Source organism: Orbicella franksi, chromosome 9, assembly GCF_964199315.1.
Source record: "Orbicella franksi chromosome 9, jaOrbFran1.1, whole genome shotgun sequence".
NCBI classification, from domain to species: domain Eukaryota; kingdom Metazoa; phylum Cnidaria; class Anthozoa; order Scleractinia; family Merulinidae; genus Orbicella; species Orbicella franksi.
Window position 1 is genome coordinate 2124801 of NC_138153.1, and position 18875 is coordinate 2143675.

General features: G+C 38.2%; 2 protein-coding genes across 2 annotated transcripts in view; both read right to left on the reverse strand.

The window, feature by feature from the left end:
- Nucleotides 1-2840, reverse strand: part of LOC145498323 (uncharacterized) — a 3008-nt gene extending 168 nt beyond the window's left edge. Inside the window, exons 1-3 of the mRNA XM_081478235.1 lie at nt 2516-2840; nt 1854-1967; nt 1-854 (exon numbers count right to left, since the gene is read on the reverse strand). The exon at nt 1-854 is cut by the window's left edge and continues 168 nt beyond it. Of these exons, the coding sequence (XP_081334361.1) occupies nt 747-854; nt 1854-1967; nt 2516-2821 (528 nt within the window). The 5' untranslated portion in view covers nt 2822-2840 and the 3' untranslated portion in view covers nt 1-746. The remainder of the gene's footprint in view (nt 855-1853; nt 1968-2515) is intronic.
- A 2969-nt stretch (nt 2841-5809) lies between these two features.
- LOC145496799 (scaffold protein ILK-like) lies at nt 5810-18499 on the reverse strand. Its single transcript, XM_081476546.1, has 13 exons — nt 17954-18499; nt 17442-17607; nt 15312-15407; nt 14091-14187; nt 13193-13240; nt 12587-12616; nt 11714-11802; nt 11374-11483; nt 9528-9649; nt 8981-9102; nt 8189-8288; nt 7902-8032; nt 5810-7555 (listed from the first exon to the last, which is right to left on the reverse strand). Exons 1-13 carry the CDS (start codon nt 18040-18042, stop codon nt 7409-7411), a joined length of 1347 nt encoding a protein of 448 aa, XP_081332672.1. The 5' UTR covers nt 18043-18499; the 3' UTR covers nt 5810-7408.
- Between the last annotated feature and the right edge of the window lie 376 nt (nt 18500-18875).

The following is an 18875-nucleotide window of genomic DNA, read 5'->3' on the forward strand; positions in this document are numbered from 1 at the left end:
CCAAAAAAAAAATCCAGTTATTTATCAATTTACAGTTGATAAAGGTAAATAAATATTAGTTATGCAACACTTTTGAGTGGTATATCATGAATATCCCACAAGTCACTTGTACTTTCTTGGTATACACACAAGCCTTTAGGTGAGTGAGGATACCAAGAAAATACAAGTGACGAGGAATATCCCATGTTATACCAGGAGAGAGCGTTGCATAACCATTTTATACCATGCCATAGAAAATACAGTGGTCAACACAACCAATGCGACGGATGCATGGCACACAATGGGTAGGTTGAGTGTCATACCACTGAATAAACAACGGCTTACCTGTATTTTGATTGGCTGTATTTTCTATGGCATGGTATAAACAGCTGTAGAGAGTTTGTGAGTTTGTTTGAAATTCACAAACTCAATACCATTATCAACTGCAAGTTGATAAAGATAAACGTTTCATTTGCCACATACAAAGCCCAACCCTATCTTTGTTCATTTACCAACACCCATGTCTAATGTTATTAGTTTTCTCTACATAAATTATTTATCAATACCTTGTCAAGCAGGGGAACAGGGTAGGGAAGTATTATTAGAAAGGACTATTAGAAAGTCCAGATGGGTGTCACCTGTTTAGGTATAAATCAGTCAGTGTTTACAGATTAATATTCCCCCCCTGCAGAGTTAACAGTCATGAATACTTTACTATTTGTCAAGTCTACAATAATGATTGATTTTCCTAGGACTACCACAGCTGGTCATTTCACAAGAGGGCACACTCTGTCACCATCTTCTGAACAAGTCATTTCTTTGTATTTTTTAACTTCCTCCATGTATGCTTTCCACGCAGATGACTTGCTCTCAGCCTGGCAGGAAAATAAAGTAAGAGACAGCTGATAACTCAAAACAGCTCCTAACAATATCCAGGAAGCCTCCTGACTGTATCTTCCCATGAAAGGACAAAAGGGGTAGCAGAGAGACGGGCAGAAAGTCTAAGAACTCTGAATTGTAGTTCCAGCAAATAAATTGTTTTGGCCTTAAAATATGGTTCACAATTCATCAAACGGCATATTTTTATCAATGGGCCATTCCCTCTATAACACTTGCACGCAGGGAACCATGGTAGTGGTATTCATCTCGCGCACAATTTCTTTGAGACATTGCATACAACTACCATGATTCCCTGCATGCATGTTTCATAGAGGGAATGGGGTGTAAGTTTGCCAATTCTGTTAAGGCAGGCCATAATGGCCTGCCTTAACAGAATAGACCATTTTACAGTTGTCTGCTTTGTGACCTGGCCTTTGGATGGCAGCGAGGCTGGAGTTGACCTTGTTTTGATACAGACCTCACTGCTTTTGTCATGTAAATGCACCTAGTTAGCATCAGAACAACTTGTTTTACACAACAAAAGCAGTGAAGTCTGTATCAAAACAAGGTCAACTCCAGCCTCGCTGCCATCCAAAGGCCAGGTCATTGAGCAGACAACTGTAAAATGGTCTATTGGAGCAACCAGCTGGAGCAAGTTGCCACAGTGTCAGGCAAGTCTGTTGTGAAAAGGAAGCAAAATTTGCTGAGTAAAAGAATGTTGTCATCCTCCAATAGCTGATGAATAGAGTCTGCAGTCAAATATTCCTTTGTTAAAAAGGGATGCGAACAAAGCAAAAGGGTCAACACAAAGGAGAATTGACCCTTTTGCCTCATTTGTATATCAAACTGCCATAACAGCTATTGCTTGGTTATTGCATAGACTTTGAAAATGCTTCTTAGTTCTAAGAATTTGGAGATATATTGAGACTATTTTTCTAGGTTTACGACTTGTCTGCTTTTGATATATTTTGATCTATCAAAGAGGGACATTTTACCTCTTCCTCTGCCTTTTTTGCTGCTTCAGCGGCTTCTTTCTCTTTCTTCTTTTTCTTTGCGTGCATTTGACGTGCGGCACCACCCATCTTTCCAACAGCAAATGACCTCTTTCCCTAGATTTATTAGATTAATACTAACACCATAAGAAAACATCAAGCTCACAGAGCTGGTAAGTGCCTCTTGAAATGCTTTCACTCACTGCCTGATTGTGATCATTAACAATATTGCAAATTAAATATGAAGTTTGATTACTTCACGAAATACACGTTATTCTCATATGTTGATTAATCTAGTATTTTAACCAAAAATGTGTATAGTACTCAATTCAGTCATTTTCATGCAAAAATACAAAAAGTAAGAATTTCCACGCGGATATTTAACAGTAGGACTTCATTCGTAAAAGATAAAATGGATAACAGCACATTTTTAGCCATTATAAAGACAAAACACAAGTTAATTGAAAAAAAAAAAGAACCATTTCGATGCAAACCCTCAAGACTCATCCTTTTGGTGAAAAGCCTATCGTTAGGTCTTGATCGACTGAGCTCATTTTGAATTTCAAAGCCATGTGCCCGTCTTAATAATTTTTCTTACAGTACACCGGCTCTGAAGTTCTCCCAAAGTGGTAAAACCCTAGAATTCTTTCTTCACTTAACCAGACCTGCTGTGGTAATGAAACTGAAGGTCCAGGAACCTTTCCCTCGCTAAGTTTCTCTTGGCAGGAGCCTTCATCAACTTCCTTTCCAGCTTTCTCTTCCCGATCCACAGTTTGCTCGACCGTACTTTCGGTTTTTGGTTGCAATATTTGGGATTCCGCTTCCATTCGCTTTTTGAAAAGTTCCAGAAAGCTGCCGTCATTCGCAAATGTATTCATCGCGATTGCAGCACCCCGATTTTGTCCCTCTGTACTTGTAGTACTCGATGATGAACTTGAGTGTTTCTTCGCAGGATTCCGCGCGGAGGCCATTTTTTCGACTGAATTGAATAACGCTAAGACTTCTGGGACTTCTAAATTTTCACAACAGCGAGAGGTATTGGCACGAGTGTTTCCCCTCGGGTCGTCACGCAATGCTTCTTTTGCGCGACAACTTATAGCTGACGACCCCAAACAACAGCCGTGGCTGCGACTATCGCGGTTATAGCTCCTCTACCTCGCTTTCTTCGCACACAAGTTTTGAGTACCGCAAATATTATTCTCTCCGAAATCGGCTTTCGCGGCTCCACGCGTTCCAGCCACCTGCTTTACTACATAGAATTTTTCCTTTCGCGCGTACTGATGCAAAAACTCATGGGACGGTCTGTCAGCTCCCTTCTACCTTTCTTTTTTACCCGTAGTGGATGTGGTTCTTGCGCAGTTAGTTTTTGCACCAGTCAACGCTTACGCGTCGCGCAAGCGAGGTACAATCTTTGCCCATGCGCCTATGTACACTACATATACCCGTCATTCAGTCCGCTCGTGCAGAAACTTGATGAACATCAAAGACCCTAGGCTCGATTACCAACCGCTGTTTTGGAACGTAGTAACCTAATTAACTTAGTGTTAGCTCGGTGACATCCTCTGTAAATATTGTTATTATAACAGGAGCCATAATCGGGGACGGAGACCGTAAGCGCGCGCCATTTCTAGTATTGGGGTTGTCCCCACGATATGGGACAATAATTCTATTTTTAGTTAACAATTATAACATAACTAAAGCAAAGCGCGCGCTCTGATTGGTTAATTTAGCGTCTACTATTTGCCCATAGGTGTACGCTGCTGACGTGTGTGCTAATGTTCACAAAGCAAATCTTTTGACAGACATTGTTTCCAAAGTAATGGCCGACGTCCTTCTCCGAGAAATGCGAAACTGTCTTCACAGTTGTGTGAAGATGAAACTTTATCGAGTTACTGGTGTGCAGTCGGTTGTCATGAATGAATTTTCGCGCGCTTGTTTTCTCTTGTCATGTAAGACTACATTTTTTTGTGATGAAGCTCAATAAAAAGACTTCTGTTGTTCCAATGTTTCAATGTTATGTTATAAAACAAATGGTAAACGCCGTAGCGTGTACTATTGAGTTATGGATGCACTTGGGAGGTTTGCTAAGCACTCAAGAAGCTAGAGTCGCACTCGGCATATCGCCTCGTGCGACTCTTACGCTTCTTTCGAGCGTACTCTATAGTTTTTTTACAAATATGTTTAAGATTGATAAATGTTTGAGAACATATTAAAAGCTAAGCTGAAAATAGGTGAATAAAGCAGAAATAATCAGCAAAGTTACGATGACGCTTTCTTTAATCAACTTGGAATAACGATTTCGATTTAGTTGATCGAGTTATCAAAACTCCTTGCCTATTTTCATTTTCGCAGTGTAAAACTTCACTATGCTTATGTTGAAGAAACACACATGATGTTAGTAGCCTTTTTGCGTTCGTGAAATTTGTCACAGCATCTCAGCACAAAAGATAACGAAAGAAATCTTTGTCAAGATTTGTTGACAATTGAAAACACCGACTCCGACTTGAAAGTGCACGAACTGCACTATGCAAATGAGCTAATTGTACGCGTCAGACTTTCCTTTCAAAAACTTTTGCAAACTCACCAAACAAGCAGAAACAACAAGAAACCGTGAAAACAGGTTTTGGTTATGATGAACCATTGTCTGAGAAATTCACAAATTAACTCGATACCAGAGTAGAGAGTTTTCTTGCTATATTCTTAAGTCAGAACAAACGCAAAAGCATACGCGTTAGCTTACAACTAGCGTGAGCAGATCTTATTATTCATTCCCAGCGCGAGATTGAAGTCTTGTTTTCGACCCCGAAAAACCCACCTTTTCCGCTAGCTCAGAGCATAAAACTACATATAAGCGCCCTGGTTCGTATTCCCTGCCTTATTCCCTGCCATCGCTGTGAAAAATACGCAAGAGAATCTCTCAACTCTCACCATTTGATCACGCAACGCGACAACATCCACGCGAGAGCCCCCGACATCTGCGTGAATCCGCGCGGATATATGACGTCAGGATGGCGCAATTTGTTCTAAAAATAGAAAAATTGTTCCATATCATAGGTGCGCGCGAATCCCGAGACTTAAGGTCTCCGTCCCCGATTATGGCTCCTGATTATAATTATCATCATCATTATCATTACATTATCATTATCATTATCATTATCATTATCATTATCGTCATCGTCATCGTTATTGTTATCGTTGTCGTTGTCATTGTCATTCGAGAGAGCAGCGAAAAACGGAGGACCCTGCTCAGGTTGCCCGTTGGATCTCAGAGGAATAGAACTGGTAATCACAGTAAAATAAGACTTCTGTTAGCAAATCGAACAGTCCCCAGTGAGTGACCGGTCAAAAGTACAAAAGAGTGCTGTCCATTTGTAAAAATCTCCATCGCACCTACATTCCTTGCAAGAAAATTCAGACGTTTAATTTCAGACACTTTTTATCTCATTTGGTAAAATTTTGGACAGAAATTTCGGACACTTTGCTGAAACATAGCCAAAGTGAATTTACGTGTAAAAAACACGAATTAGGTTAAAACATCAGCTGTGAAACCCGAGGAGAAAATCATACCGTTACATATCTCAAGCAGTGTTGCCTCAACCAGAGTTCCTTTCAAAAGGTAAATCAAGAGCTTTGGAGCTACGTTAAAGTTTACGACTGAACTGTAAATACTTCGGACGCTTTAGTTAAATTTCGGACTGTTTTATTTTCCGACACTTTTTGTCCGAAATTAAAATCGTCCGAAACTTTTTGCAAGTCATGTACAAGTTTTTGCGAGAAATTGAATAAACTGGAACCTTCCACAGTATGAAAAGATAACTATTATAATTGTGTAAATGCAATGCTACTTTTCCATTTTTCTAAACATGACTTGTGCACTCAGTATACACTTTAAAGTTTCCCCAGAGAGTAAGTAAACAAAAGCGAACTTTAAAAAATCGACACAGGATGACTCGCTCACATAGTTAAAAAAATATTGATTTATTTTGAAGGAAACTGTACGATGTACTTGACAAAGATTACTGGTAAGTATTTTTCTTGATAATAGTTTGTTAAATATGTAAAATAAAACTTTTATTACGTAACTGCTTTGTTTTCAGAGAGGAAGTCTCGAAAGCTTTATCACACAAAATGAGAATAAACGTACTAAGTCCAATCTACATATTTCTCAGTATTCTGTCTTGTATACAAAGCTTCACTGCCGTTCATTTCTACTCCGTCTTGTACACAAAGCTTCACTGCTGTTCAAACTGCTAGAAATGTTTTTCACAAAACTATCCCTGATGACATTCGACACCACCCGCATATAAAATGGCTTCAAATTGTAACAGTTTGTCTGCAAATATAAGCCTTAATCGTCTAAATCTGGTTCTATTTGCTTCGAGCTAAACACCCGCAGTATTCTAATTCTCAATTAAAATTGTTCATCCTTAAACACCGATGCGCGCATAATTCTCATCGAAGGATTTGATGCATCTTTTAAGGTACTCCGTGCATTAAAGTCCATATAAAGACAACCCGCTGTATTAGGAGAAATCATCACTCTTAGACCTTACACTAAAGGGGCCTGGTCAACCATCAAAGCGTGTACATAGCTGATAAACAATCTGGGCATTTTCTACCACGGCGACAGATGTTTCATCTTTGGTATAATTACATAAGCAAGTTAAATTACACTTTGCCAGTGGTAAAGGATGCTTCATTCCAAAATCTCAAAAGCACACAGTTTGCATTTTGCGCTCAAAAGCTGTAAAATGTGGGAGTCAGAGTTACCATCCCTTTTGTAATAGAAGTTCTTGTTTACAGGGTTTAAGGAAATTTCTGCCTTGTACGCAAGAATGACTTCGTGTCACCAGCAAATTATTTTAGAACGGCGGTCTAATTTCAATGTATAGAGGGTTTTAGAAATCTATAAAAGAGTCTTTTACAAACTGCCAGGTTCTTTTTGATGGAAGCGTTAATTGCTTATAGTATTCTTCAAATTATTTTTCTTGTTTATACGAAAATACAAAATTACAGCAAAAATTACGTTACTTGTCGTCGCATAAAAACAGCTGATATAAAAATAACTTATCCCAAAAAAGTTTGATAACAATACTTCACAGAAATATAATTATATAATAACCAGTATCACGCTTAAAAGGGCTAGGTCACACGACCTTCGATTTTCCTGTCACACGAGTCACGCTACTCTTTATTGTTTCTCCTGCCATATAATCTATTGTGGTCCTCAAATGAAAAATGTTCAAATGATGACAAGAACTACAGAAATAGACAGTTGTTAGAGGAGGACAGAATTTGATTTTCGATTTTAAACGCTTATATATGTTTACAAAAATGAATTCATATCAATTTGTAGGAAAGTTTTTCTTCTATGTTACAGGGGTGATCCTATTTGTTACATAGCCAAGTTTTTCTTCAGTAAATAAACATATTATTTCATATAAATAAAGGTGAAAGAATTGCCAATAAGGGGTGAGACCTAGCCCTTTTTCTGATACCTGGTACACATTCACTACTAGGGAACGGTGATTATTTCATCTATGTTGACTCAATAAATTCTATTGCGCCATCTTTCCTAAAATTGGAAGTATCTGGTCAAACCGTGGTCTTTTAGTTGGATCATTATTCCAACAAATAGAAATAAGCTTCGACATTTGTGATGACACACCAGGGGGAACAGATGGCCTTAAACCTTCAAGAGCGACCTAAAACAAAAAAAAAGCTGTCATACAAATTGTTACTCACTTGTTTCTAACCTTGTCTAAATTGAAAATTTGGTTTGAAAGTTCAGTGAGAATAAGAACATTAGGCTGAGTCAACTAAAATCAATGAAACCCCAATAATAAATATTCTAACCCATAATAAGAGGGAGCTTTTTGTTTTAGTTGTAGAGGCACGGCCGATGGCCTCATGGTTAGTGCACTCACCTCTGGATTAAGCAGTTCGGGTTCAAGCCTTGACTGGGGACATTGTGTTGTGTTGTTAGGCAAGACATTAGTTCTGCATCCTTGTCTCTAATACTGTTAATTCAAAAGTGTATCACCCTATTACCTTCATGCCGACTTCCATTGGCGACAAGTGTCCAAAAGGCACTTCTCTTGTGACAAGCTCCCAAAGGATCATTGCATAACTCCACATGTCCGCTGAACGCTGATCAACTTCCTCAGGGCTTTTTTGAAGAACTATAAAGAACACATGTTACCAAATTTGCATGAGACAAAAATATGCAAGTAGTGGAAAATTACGAAATTTCAAATAAACAAAACACAATTTGATTGCTCTGTGAAGTCAGTAAAAGGGGTTATAACGTTCTGATAATACAATAGTACATGGTTAACCTTCTGGAGCCATCCAGTTAGGGCTTTCAATTTTGCTAAGATTCATGAAGGAAAATCTATAATCAGCCATGCTGACTCTTGCTGTTAGGTCATCATCAATCTAGAACACAAAAGGTGATAAATATTTCATATTTAATAACCAGCTACACAAGTCCTAGTATTGGGGCTTACAAAACATACTTGAATATAGTAATTAATAGCACATCTCTCACTCATTTAGAAAATTGAGTAACTTGCAAGTGTAAATGTATGCACTCGTACCCTACCACATGAACATCTCTTCCATTTTAAGCCCTCCAACCATTTCAAAAAGTCTAGTTAAGCCTTATACTTCCCTATACAAAGTTTGGCTTTTGAGATACCCACTCTCTTAGAATTTCCAGTGACCTTCCACAGAGCAAGGGATGTAGCATTGAAAGATACACTTTATTACAAAAAAGGCCTAACTTCCTTAACTGGATCACAAATAACAAAATTGTCACAAAATAACAATCAGCCCCCATTCAATGTTGTTCATGTATGTTGTGTACATGATATTGCTTAACTACAATATTGGAAACTAGAGGTGGGGGGAATTACATGAGATAGTGCAGTGAAGAATTGTCTCTTGTTAAGGTAGGATGTCTCAACTACTTTTGCAACTGGCTGTAGCAGTTGATTCAGAAAATACTAACAATGTTTCCCATTGTGATTGCTGTCACATTTGTTTATCTTCATTTATGTTGCAAGGGAAAAACAAATGGACAGTGTATGATCACAAAACCCAAAGTTATTAGACAAGTTTATACTTACCATGATGTGTGTACTTTTCAGATACAGTCTTGGAATAAGCTGATCTAAAGAATGAAGGTATTCCATTCCCTTGGCAATATCTAATGCAAACTTCATGCCTTGCTCATGATCCACAATAATACCTGTCAGAATTATGATACAGATGTACTGTTAATTCTGGGTCTGGGAAGAAGTGGCACCTACTGGAAGGCGTGAAAGAAGTTTTGTTTCAAGCCTGGCTGGTGTCACCTTGTTGCTAGGGTCCCTGTGCTATGTTCAAAATTCAAAACCTAGCAAGAAATGTATGAGATACACATCATGGATGTCTATTGATCTACTGTTCTCAGCTTGTTCTTTTTGTGTCAAATCCCAATAATTAAATTTGTCCCTTGACTCAAGAGACAACTGAGCAGGAGAAGAACCAAGCACACAAGGAGAGATTTCTGTTAAGCATAGTTGGTTCTTATAGAGTTCAATCAAGAGATAGGCTTGATTACTATCTGTTTGCGAAAGGCGTTCAGGGAGGAGTCAGGGAGTGTGAACGAAAAATTATTTGCTTCCCACTCACCTGTTCCTTCGTGTAAGACATTGTAAAGTGAGCCAAATGGGAGGTACTGTGAAAGCACTATCAAGTGCTTGGAGTCATTGACTGCACCAATTACAGGTAAAACATTTGGATGGGAAAATATTCTGGAAATCAAAAGAATTTCAGTCTATATAAGCAGCATTGATAACTAGAATACTGAGATTTCATGTTTAAATTTTTTAATTCAAGCAGTGATGTGTTTTAAACTTCTCTTTCCGATGACACATAAAACAACAAGAAGATCTTTAAGATCTTACAACCGCGCTTTTAAAAGTTAACTGTTTTGGTAGCATGAGTGACCCGAAGAAAAAAAAACGAAAAAAAAATATCGGTTTTGAACCTATTTCCAGCAAATTTGGCACACTGGAAGCTGAGAAAATTACTCTATTTCCGGTCATCATTTTCCAGCTCTTTTCGTCATATCCCCCCCTCGGGAGGGTTTTGTAAAGTTAGCGAATTAGTTGCAAGCCACCGTAATGGTGATTGCTGTCGGCGAAATGTTTATTTGCTAAAAAATTGCGGCCAAATCTTTCAGAGATGGAAGTCAGGACATTTGTAAGGATACAGAAAGTAATTTGGGACCAGTTGCTGACTTGTAAGGCTGAAATTATCCAGAAGTAAGGTTTTTTTAACGTGAACGTAACGAAGGCCACGCGGTGAATAAATTATCGGCTCTTCTCACTGTCTCGTTCTGTTTTTTGTTTCGTTCTCTTTTGGAGTCCGCCGAGGTCATTTTTTCGTCTAAATAACTTGAGAAAAGTTCGAAAAAGATGTTCCTCTTGAATTTTCAGCTTTCAGGCAATAATCCTGGATTTTTTTGACCGAAACGTAGGTTCACTGGTTATGTTAATGTGTTTCGGTGGCTATGGGCGACCGTCGCTTCCTTTGTCGACTCACGCAATGAAGCTAGGTTACAAAAAAAATCTAATAATATTTAGTTCTGGTTTTGTTCGATTTCGTTGAAATTTTAATATGATGAAGCTGCATTGTTAACGACTAGATTTTAATACTGCCGATATGAGGTAGCTATTAACGCTAAAGTGATATATCGCTTCGATGTCAGGGTTTTGAAGAGATTTTTTTGCAACGTGTAGGTTTGGCGTGATTTTGTAATCTGAGATTTCTGTTGACCCTGAAGAAACAAGGTTTGGCGAGTAAACATTACCGATTGCGTAATTCAAAGTTGGCCGAGTGGAGATCTACGTCTGCTCTCCGACAAAAAAAAAATTTAAAAAAATAAACCAAGGGTAGAACATGAACCGCGCTCGGCCCATGGCCGCGCGGTTAATAATTTGGATAAAATAATACACCAATATGGATATAACTTCAAAAAGTCTTGATAAAATGCTAATTATGATCTTCCTAAGGTATTAATTTGTGGAACCTGTAGAACTAAGTTTCGTACATCAAACAGTTTAAATTGGTCTATTTTAGTTTCTTCCCCTTTTAATTTTCAAAACAATGATATGTAAATGATAACAATAGATGTGGGTTATTGAGCAAGCCTGAGGTCAAAATGGCTGGATGTTGGGCAAGTATTTTTTAGCATGTTTATGGACATGCAAAAAAACCCAAAAAGAACGAAGCCAATATCGAGCTATCTTGACCGCACAAGCTTGATCAATAAAAGATTTATTATATGGAAAAAGAAGAGTGTTTTCTTGTGGGACACAGGGGTTAGTCCGAGCAGGCAAGAGAGTGCCATTTTGCCCTCTCAGATAGCCAATCACAGACAGCACAGGATTCAGTTCATCTTGTCCAGTCACAGAGCTAGCCATATAATAATGGCATTCATTAACTGTCATCTCATTATGGCAGAAAGCACTACCTTAATTTTGAGTATTCTTCACTGAAGTCTCTGGATATTCTTTTGTTGACAATTTTTATTGCAAGTTTTTTCCCAATAATATTGAGGTCATTCCACTTTCCTTTCCAAACCTGAAAAAGTACATACAACACAACAAAATAATTTAAGTGGACTTCTAGCTTCTTTATGAGCCTAATGTTACTAGCTACAATAATAAGTAAATGAAAACACAATTTTATTAAAGCAAACATCCCATGCAACAACATATAAGTTAGGGACTGTATTCAAACATACATTTGTCAAGTCTTTAAGTTCTTATGGAAACTCCCAAGTGGAAGAGTTATTTAATTTAAGCCCGTACCTCTCCAGTAACAGTTTTGCCTATCTTGTTTGTCAAGTCAATCTCCTGTGGCTGGATCCATGAAAGTCTTGACTTGATATCCCGTAAATCTTAAAAATGATGGGTAAAGAAACATAAGTTCATAGCTATTACTGAGAGAGTATTAGTAAGATTTAAATCAAAGGGGAAAAATGAAATAATTTTCAGAATTAGCTGGAAGTAGCTGTTAAACTCAAACAATTCTCAAATACTACTGAAACAGCTGTTTACAGAGAATTAATATTTTTGACAGAGGGTAGACAATAGACGAGCAAGTGAGTCATGCTAGCTAACTTAACCAGAGTGCTATTACTTAACAGAGTGCTATTTTGGCTAAAAGGAGTGTTATTTAGAACTAACCAGCTAACCTGGAAGCAAGCCATGCCTGGGGTCACGTGAACCAATAATTTTTACTGATTTTAAGGCTAACTGCAAGATAACTACGGAACTTTATTCTTGGAAGCTATAAGCTAACCAGGTTCCATAAATAAGCTAACCAGACAGTTATTTAGACTAAATTGAATGGCTTGCATGTTGGCTTGCATGGCTCGCTGACTCACACTTTACGCACACCCTTTTTTCACCAGGCTGTCAGTACAGTGTGATTCAGGTTCTCATGATACATTTTCACTTCTTACTGTTGTTTAATGAAAGAAACCCTAAGTTAGAGCATAATGCAATAAACACAATCAAGCAGTCACTTTCAAACTTCTTCATGACAGCATCAAGAGGGTCAACAGGTTTTTGACTCATAATATCATCAGTGAGAAACTTGATTGAAATGCAAAGAATTCAAGAGATATATGACAAGCACCTCAAGTTAAAAAAAGACAAACATTGTACAAAACACCCTACCATCTTTTCTGCCCAACTTTGAATGATGATCTAGAATATGAAAAGATTTCTGACATTACTGTGCATTATTTATGAACAAAATCAGCCACTGCATCTACATGTATGTCCACCACATGGCAGATGATTATATCAATTCTAAGTAGGACAGCAGCGTAGAAAGTTTCATTTATCAACACTCTAATCACTGTAGTTGTGATTAACGTATTTAACATTTTTAGGAGCAAGGTTTGTATGGAATGGATTAAATAAGAAACACTGTTAAACTGTTTTTCTAGGCACCTACTTAGTATTAAGCTTCTTTTTACCATACTCAAGCACACATTAGTGGAGGTGACAAGGCTATATTGGATGCTCTTTAGGCGGTATCACAAAAATATCATCCAGAACTTTCTAATTTAGTTCTCAGTAAAAAAAAGAGTGGTATCTGGAACGACAACATATCAACAAAACATAAAAATGCCCTTGTGTTAAGGCTCTCAGCATGATCTTATTAGAAGTGTTTGCTAAAATAAGAAGAACTCAATTAGATCATGGTCCAAGCTTGGTTCTTTTGTTTTGTGTGAAAAGAGAAATCAGATTTCTGGTAATAATGACTTTGTTAATCACCTTTATATGGTATTCTTTTAAGGTCTTGCCCAAGTTGTGCAGCCAGATCTGTGGAACAGAACATAATACTTAATAGCAACATTGCTCTGTATCTTCCTGCATGATGCATATCTCAAGCAGGTTTAAATGCTTGCCACCCACTGCATAATTACATCTCTCAGTTGGTACATTGTGTTCTGATATGTAATGTCAATAGAAAATGGAGGTGATAAGAAAGTAGGCAGTCACCTTAAGTCAGTAATCAACTCTCTCTCTTTGCATGTTTGTTTCAAGTGGCCTCTCTCCTCTCTCAGAGAGTTATGTCTGAAATTTGATCCATATCAAACGGCTCTACAACGATCTAGAATAGTGTCTCTGAATAGCTGAATTTCTGGGAAAATTTGGGTACAGTACATACCTAATCGAACCATTATGTTATGCTTCATGGCATGCAGCGTTTCAACCGTATATATATGTCAAGCTTGTTTGATCTTGTTCGATTTCATCTCAGGAGTAGTTTGGCACGACCTAACATGGCCATTACACCAACAAAGTGCACTGAAAAGCTAACATTAGGTATTATAGCCAATAATAATACAAAGAATTTATTTAGTAACAAATTTAGTTTACCTAATAAGGTGGAACCCCTTTAACCTGGTCACCAATGGGCCACAAAAATCTGGCTGTATTGATGGGGTGGCCATAATTAAAGGGGTTCTTTAAATAAGAACATGAAAGACTGAGCTTTTGTTAAGGCTGGAATAACATGGCTGTAATAATGAGGTGGCCTTATAAGCAGGGGTGACTGTAAGGTGGGGTTCCACTGTAATATCAAACTGGTGCATTTTCTGTGAAATATTCAAATGTGCCTGACAGCAAGAATATATTACACACTTTACACACAATTTTGTTTTCTTACCTCTTAAAATTTCTGCCAAGTAGGGTTTGCACTTATCAAGTGGAGTCTCTCCATACCTATTACACTGTGATACCAAGGCACCCCGTTTGACAAGTTCCTATAAATATATGAACAACATAACAAAAGTCAGCTATGGTCCTAACTATTATTAGAGGATACCTCAAGGACTGTCTGAGTGTAGTCTTATTTGAGACCTCAGGTGTTGTCCTCTGGCTAATGCCATACTGGTACTGGTGAGCCCCCTTAAACAGGAGGTGTCACCTTGTTTGTGGATGCAGTTTTAGTGGAGTAACTGTCTGAATGGCAACTAACTGTTCTCTTGCAGAAATGAGACAAAGAGTAGTAAGTCAGAGTTCCTGTTTTATGTGCAGTGGAACCTTGATTTAACAAACCTTTATTTAACGACGTCCTTGGTATATTCTTATAAGATTAAATTTGGAAATATAGTTAACGATAAAGATTAGCGAGAAAACTGAGCAACGACGTTTCGGTGTCATCCTGGCACCATTTTCAAGTTAAAAAATATTTGTGCGAAAAGTAAATTAATTTATACCAATGGTAGAGGTGCGAAATTGAATAAATTAAGATTAAGATAGCTGTTCAATGTTCATGTTCATTCCAATGAGGTGTCAAACACTGGTAATGAGTTCAGTGTCTGTTCAAAGCCTAAACAAATACTTTTGCGCGAATGGAGTCTGACTGTGTGTTAAGGCTCGGTTTCTTCTTGCGAATCCACAACATTTCGTGGATCAAGCAATCGAACTTTCCCTGACATTTCTTTAGGATCTTAAAGTTGTTAGTCAGGTCACCAACGCAAAAGTATTTGTTTAGGCTTTGAACAGACACTGAACTCATTACCAGTGTTTGACACCTCATTGGAATGAACATGAACATTGAACAGCTATCTTAATCTTAATTTATTCAATTTCGCACCTCTACCATTGGTATAAATTAATTTACTTTTCGCACAAATATTTTTTAACTTGAAAATGGTGCCAGGATGACACCGAAACGTCGTTGCTCAGTTTTTTCGCTAATCTTTATCGTTAACTGTCCTTGGTACAACAAATAGTATTAATAATTCTCTGCCCCAGCAATAGTGATATGGAAAAGAACCCTCATACAACAAAACCTTGTAATAGCAGACATAGTTTGCCAGTCCCTTGACCCTTCGTTATATCGAGGTTTTACTGTACCATGATTGTAGAATTACTGCATTACCTCAGCGCAGGTCTCAGAGTTCCAAAAACATGCATAATGAAGAGGTGTGTTTCCATGATTGTTGATTCCATTCACTGGACACTTATTCTTAAGCAGCTGCAAAAAAAAAACAAACAGCCAAATGAACTAAGCTCAGCCAGTGTGACAATAGGTTAGAAACAATCAACCTAAGAATGTTTTATGGTATATTTATTATATGGATAGTATTAGTAGCGGATATAACATGTGCTCTGATTGGCTAATTCTAGGGCATTATTCTCCTGTAAAGCCTAGGGGCCGATTATGGGCCTGCCAAAACAAAGCAAAAAGCCATATAATACAGGGGTAAATCCAGGATTTTTCTTAGGAGGGGGTGCACCACCAAGGAATGGCGAAACTGACTGGTAAGGTAAACAAATTTAATGAGTGAATATGAAGGAGAAGGCTTTATCTCAAGGGGGGAGGGGTGTGCACACCCCCTGCACTCTCCCTCTAGATCCATCCCTGTAATAAACAACTTCTTAACCTCGGACACTCAGTCTTTACAGGAAAATCTCAATCCTTGACTTTGCCTTATCGACCTTGCTATCTTGCTCGCTCAATACAGCAAGGTCTTTGTTTGAGATTTTCCCATTAAGACCTCGCTTTCAGTTAATAAGTAGTTTCAATAGTAACTTTGGTAAAGTTGTACTGGTCCTGACGAACTAATGGAGTCCACCACAGTTTCCATAGCATTAAATGACTTCAAGAGTTTCTCTCCCTCTGGGTGTGAGGCAGGTTAGGTCACAGCCTTTTATCAGGCTGCAGTGAAAGTTTGTTGGTACCCATTTGTACTCCAGGATGAAGAAAAGGCACTGTGAGAATCAAGTGTCTTGTGCAAGAACACAACACAACAACTGTAACCAGTTAGGGTTGTGAGTGGTAATAAAAAAAAATTGGGTCTTGGAAACCTTTGTTCTGATCTAGAAATTTTCTGTGTTTTCAATGATATCTGAGTCTAAAACATATATTAAGTCTAAGTCAAAGATATAAAAAAAGGGCTTGGCATCTTGGCAAGTCAAAGATTTAACCAGTGATCTAACCTGCAGAAACAGCCGTCCTTCATCGCTCTCCGCCCCAAGTGACATTTCGCATGTCTGTGATTTACCACTGAAAATGTAAATTGCAGACTTCCTTCTCGCGAAACGCCACTTGGGGTGGGGCATAAAGTAGCCTGCAGTGCAGGCATCTTATAGGGGCGAGTTAGCGTTACAACCTTGCGACCGCCATGTTACCCTATCCTTCCTCTTGCCTATCATTCACCCCCTTGGTAAAACCTTCTTGCTCTCTCCAGTCTTCCACTGCATGAAAAATTCAAGATGGCGGCTAAACTTTTTGCGATGTGAGCGCTTGCTTGAAAAAATCTCATCTGCTCTGCAGGCTAGGCATAAAGAAGGATGGCTGTTTTTGCAGGCTACCAGTGATCACCCTCACAGTGCCTGTTCTTGTTTAGCCTTTATGCAACCACAATGAAGAACAGGGGTTGTTATAAGTGGTTTGTTAAAACTGCTCCACTCCAGACAGAGAAGACTGGGTTTGATCCTGGCCAGGTTCCTCAGCTGTGTTCTTGTAACCAAGATTTCCTTACTGAAGGACACACCCAGTAAAACAACAAAATTGACAGTGCTGTTTCAAAATTGCTTCAGATGTAAGAGATCCTAACAAAACCAACTCAGTTGAAAACAGTGTTGTTGTGATGTGTATGTAGTCATGTGGGCAAAAAACAAAACGAAGAAAACAAAAACAAAAATTAGGCCATCTCAATAACAATCTCCATTTATGAGATTTGCAGCTCTTTAATTTACACCCTTTGTCAGAAATACATTAGCATGTGAATTAAAATAAAGGTTACATTTGTTGAATTTTAAAGATTATCGCGTATTGTTCACCGAGTCAATTTATTTACAAGACAAAAAGAAACGGTTAATTTGTTAACCCATCCAAGTTTCAAGGTCATAAAACACTCCTTGATGAGATCTGTTGTTTACTTTAGCAAATCTCGAGTTAATTTTCTTGAAAGCAAATTACTGCGCTAAACTCTTCATTGTTTACATGTAGTGACTGACCCCCGATATTTTAGAATTTTCAAGCAAGGGATTAAAATATGCCTACCCGTTGAATAATTTCCTTGTTTCCTTTACTCGCTGCCAAATGCAATCCATTATCGCCGCCATCGTTCAAAGCAGTTATTCTTGCTCCCCTAGACAAAAGTAAATCGAACACAGCCGTCTGGCCTTCTCTTGCCGACCAAAGCAACGGGGTGAAGCCATGGTCGTCACTGTAATAAATCATAATAAAGACGATCGATTTGACACCAGAAGGGTAAAAGAAACACAGTTTCAGCAGAATGCAACTTCAAAAGCGAATAATCCATATTGTTGAACTTTTAAAAAAAAAAAAATAAACAGCTGTAGAACAATACAGTACAATACTACAGCTCAATATGCTGGAAAACTTGCGTGAAGCCAACAAGCTGATTACATTGAGTTCTCATCATAAAATCTAGCTGAATGGCGAATGAATAACGACTATTTCTAAAGTTCAAAATCTTTGCTTCTAGTCATTCCTTGTAGTTCTTTACTAAAACAGAAGTGACAGTGTTTTCAATGTTATAATCTGCTCACCCTTGATTTAGGTCGTTCGAAGTGTTTTCTAGCCATGTCTTGACAAATCGAAAATTACCTTCCCGCGAGGCCGAAAATATATCTTCCATCGCACGGAAATCGCTCCGATGTGTACAAATTTAACAGCTTAACTTGCTAACAGAACGGAAGCACTCGGCAATACGCATGATTAATGCACAAGAGCTTAATCAAAGGCGAGAAATTTCTTTGGGCGGTGAGACGTAATCACTTCAGGAATGACAAATATTGTACGTTTTGGCGGGAAGCCGCTGAGCAGACAATTGTTGTTAGTGGGGTGTGGAGCATCGAGGGAGGGGTGTGTGGATTTTGCTTCCTGTTCCTTCACGCCCCCTTTTCTCTCGGATTCCTTTTCCTTCCAACTGCCAGACCAGGATCATCCGCATTTTACACTGGTTAATACAAGACCAGACAACCACTTAGCCTGTGAACGCAGATGTATTTCCGGCTGTCACATGGTTCTGGCAGAACCAAGTGACAGCCGGAAATACATCTGCGTTCGCAGGCTAACGATCACCTGGGTTAATACACTACCTGCTCTATGTCTATCAACTTCTAGCAGCCCTCTTTTTGTTATAAAAATTCAAAGAAAAACAAAAGAAAAGAAAAATTGAAAACTGATAAGGTGAAGTGACAGGCTACTGATAAGGTAGAAAAATGTCAGCGTCATCTTTTCAAAAATCGCAAATGTTTTGGGCATAGCCCTTCTTCAGTGTCAAAATATGAATTTAAAAAAATGTAAAAAAAACAAAATAAAACATTTCATAAATAATATGAATTTTTATATTCAGGATCGAGGGAGAACAATTTATTTAAAAAAATTTAATTTTTGTACATCCTAAACGTTTTTCTTTTCATTTAGTCCATTGAGCATGGTGTGGTAGAACACACAAGGGGGAAATGG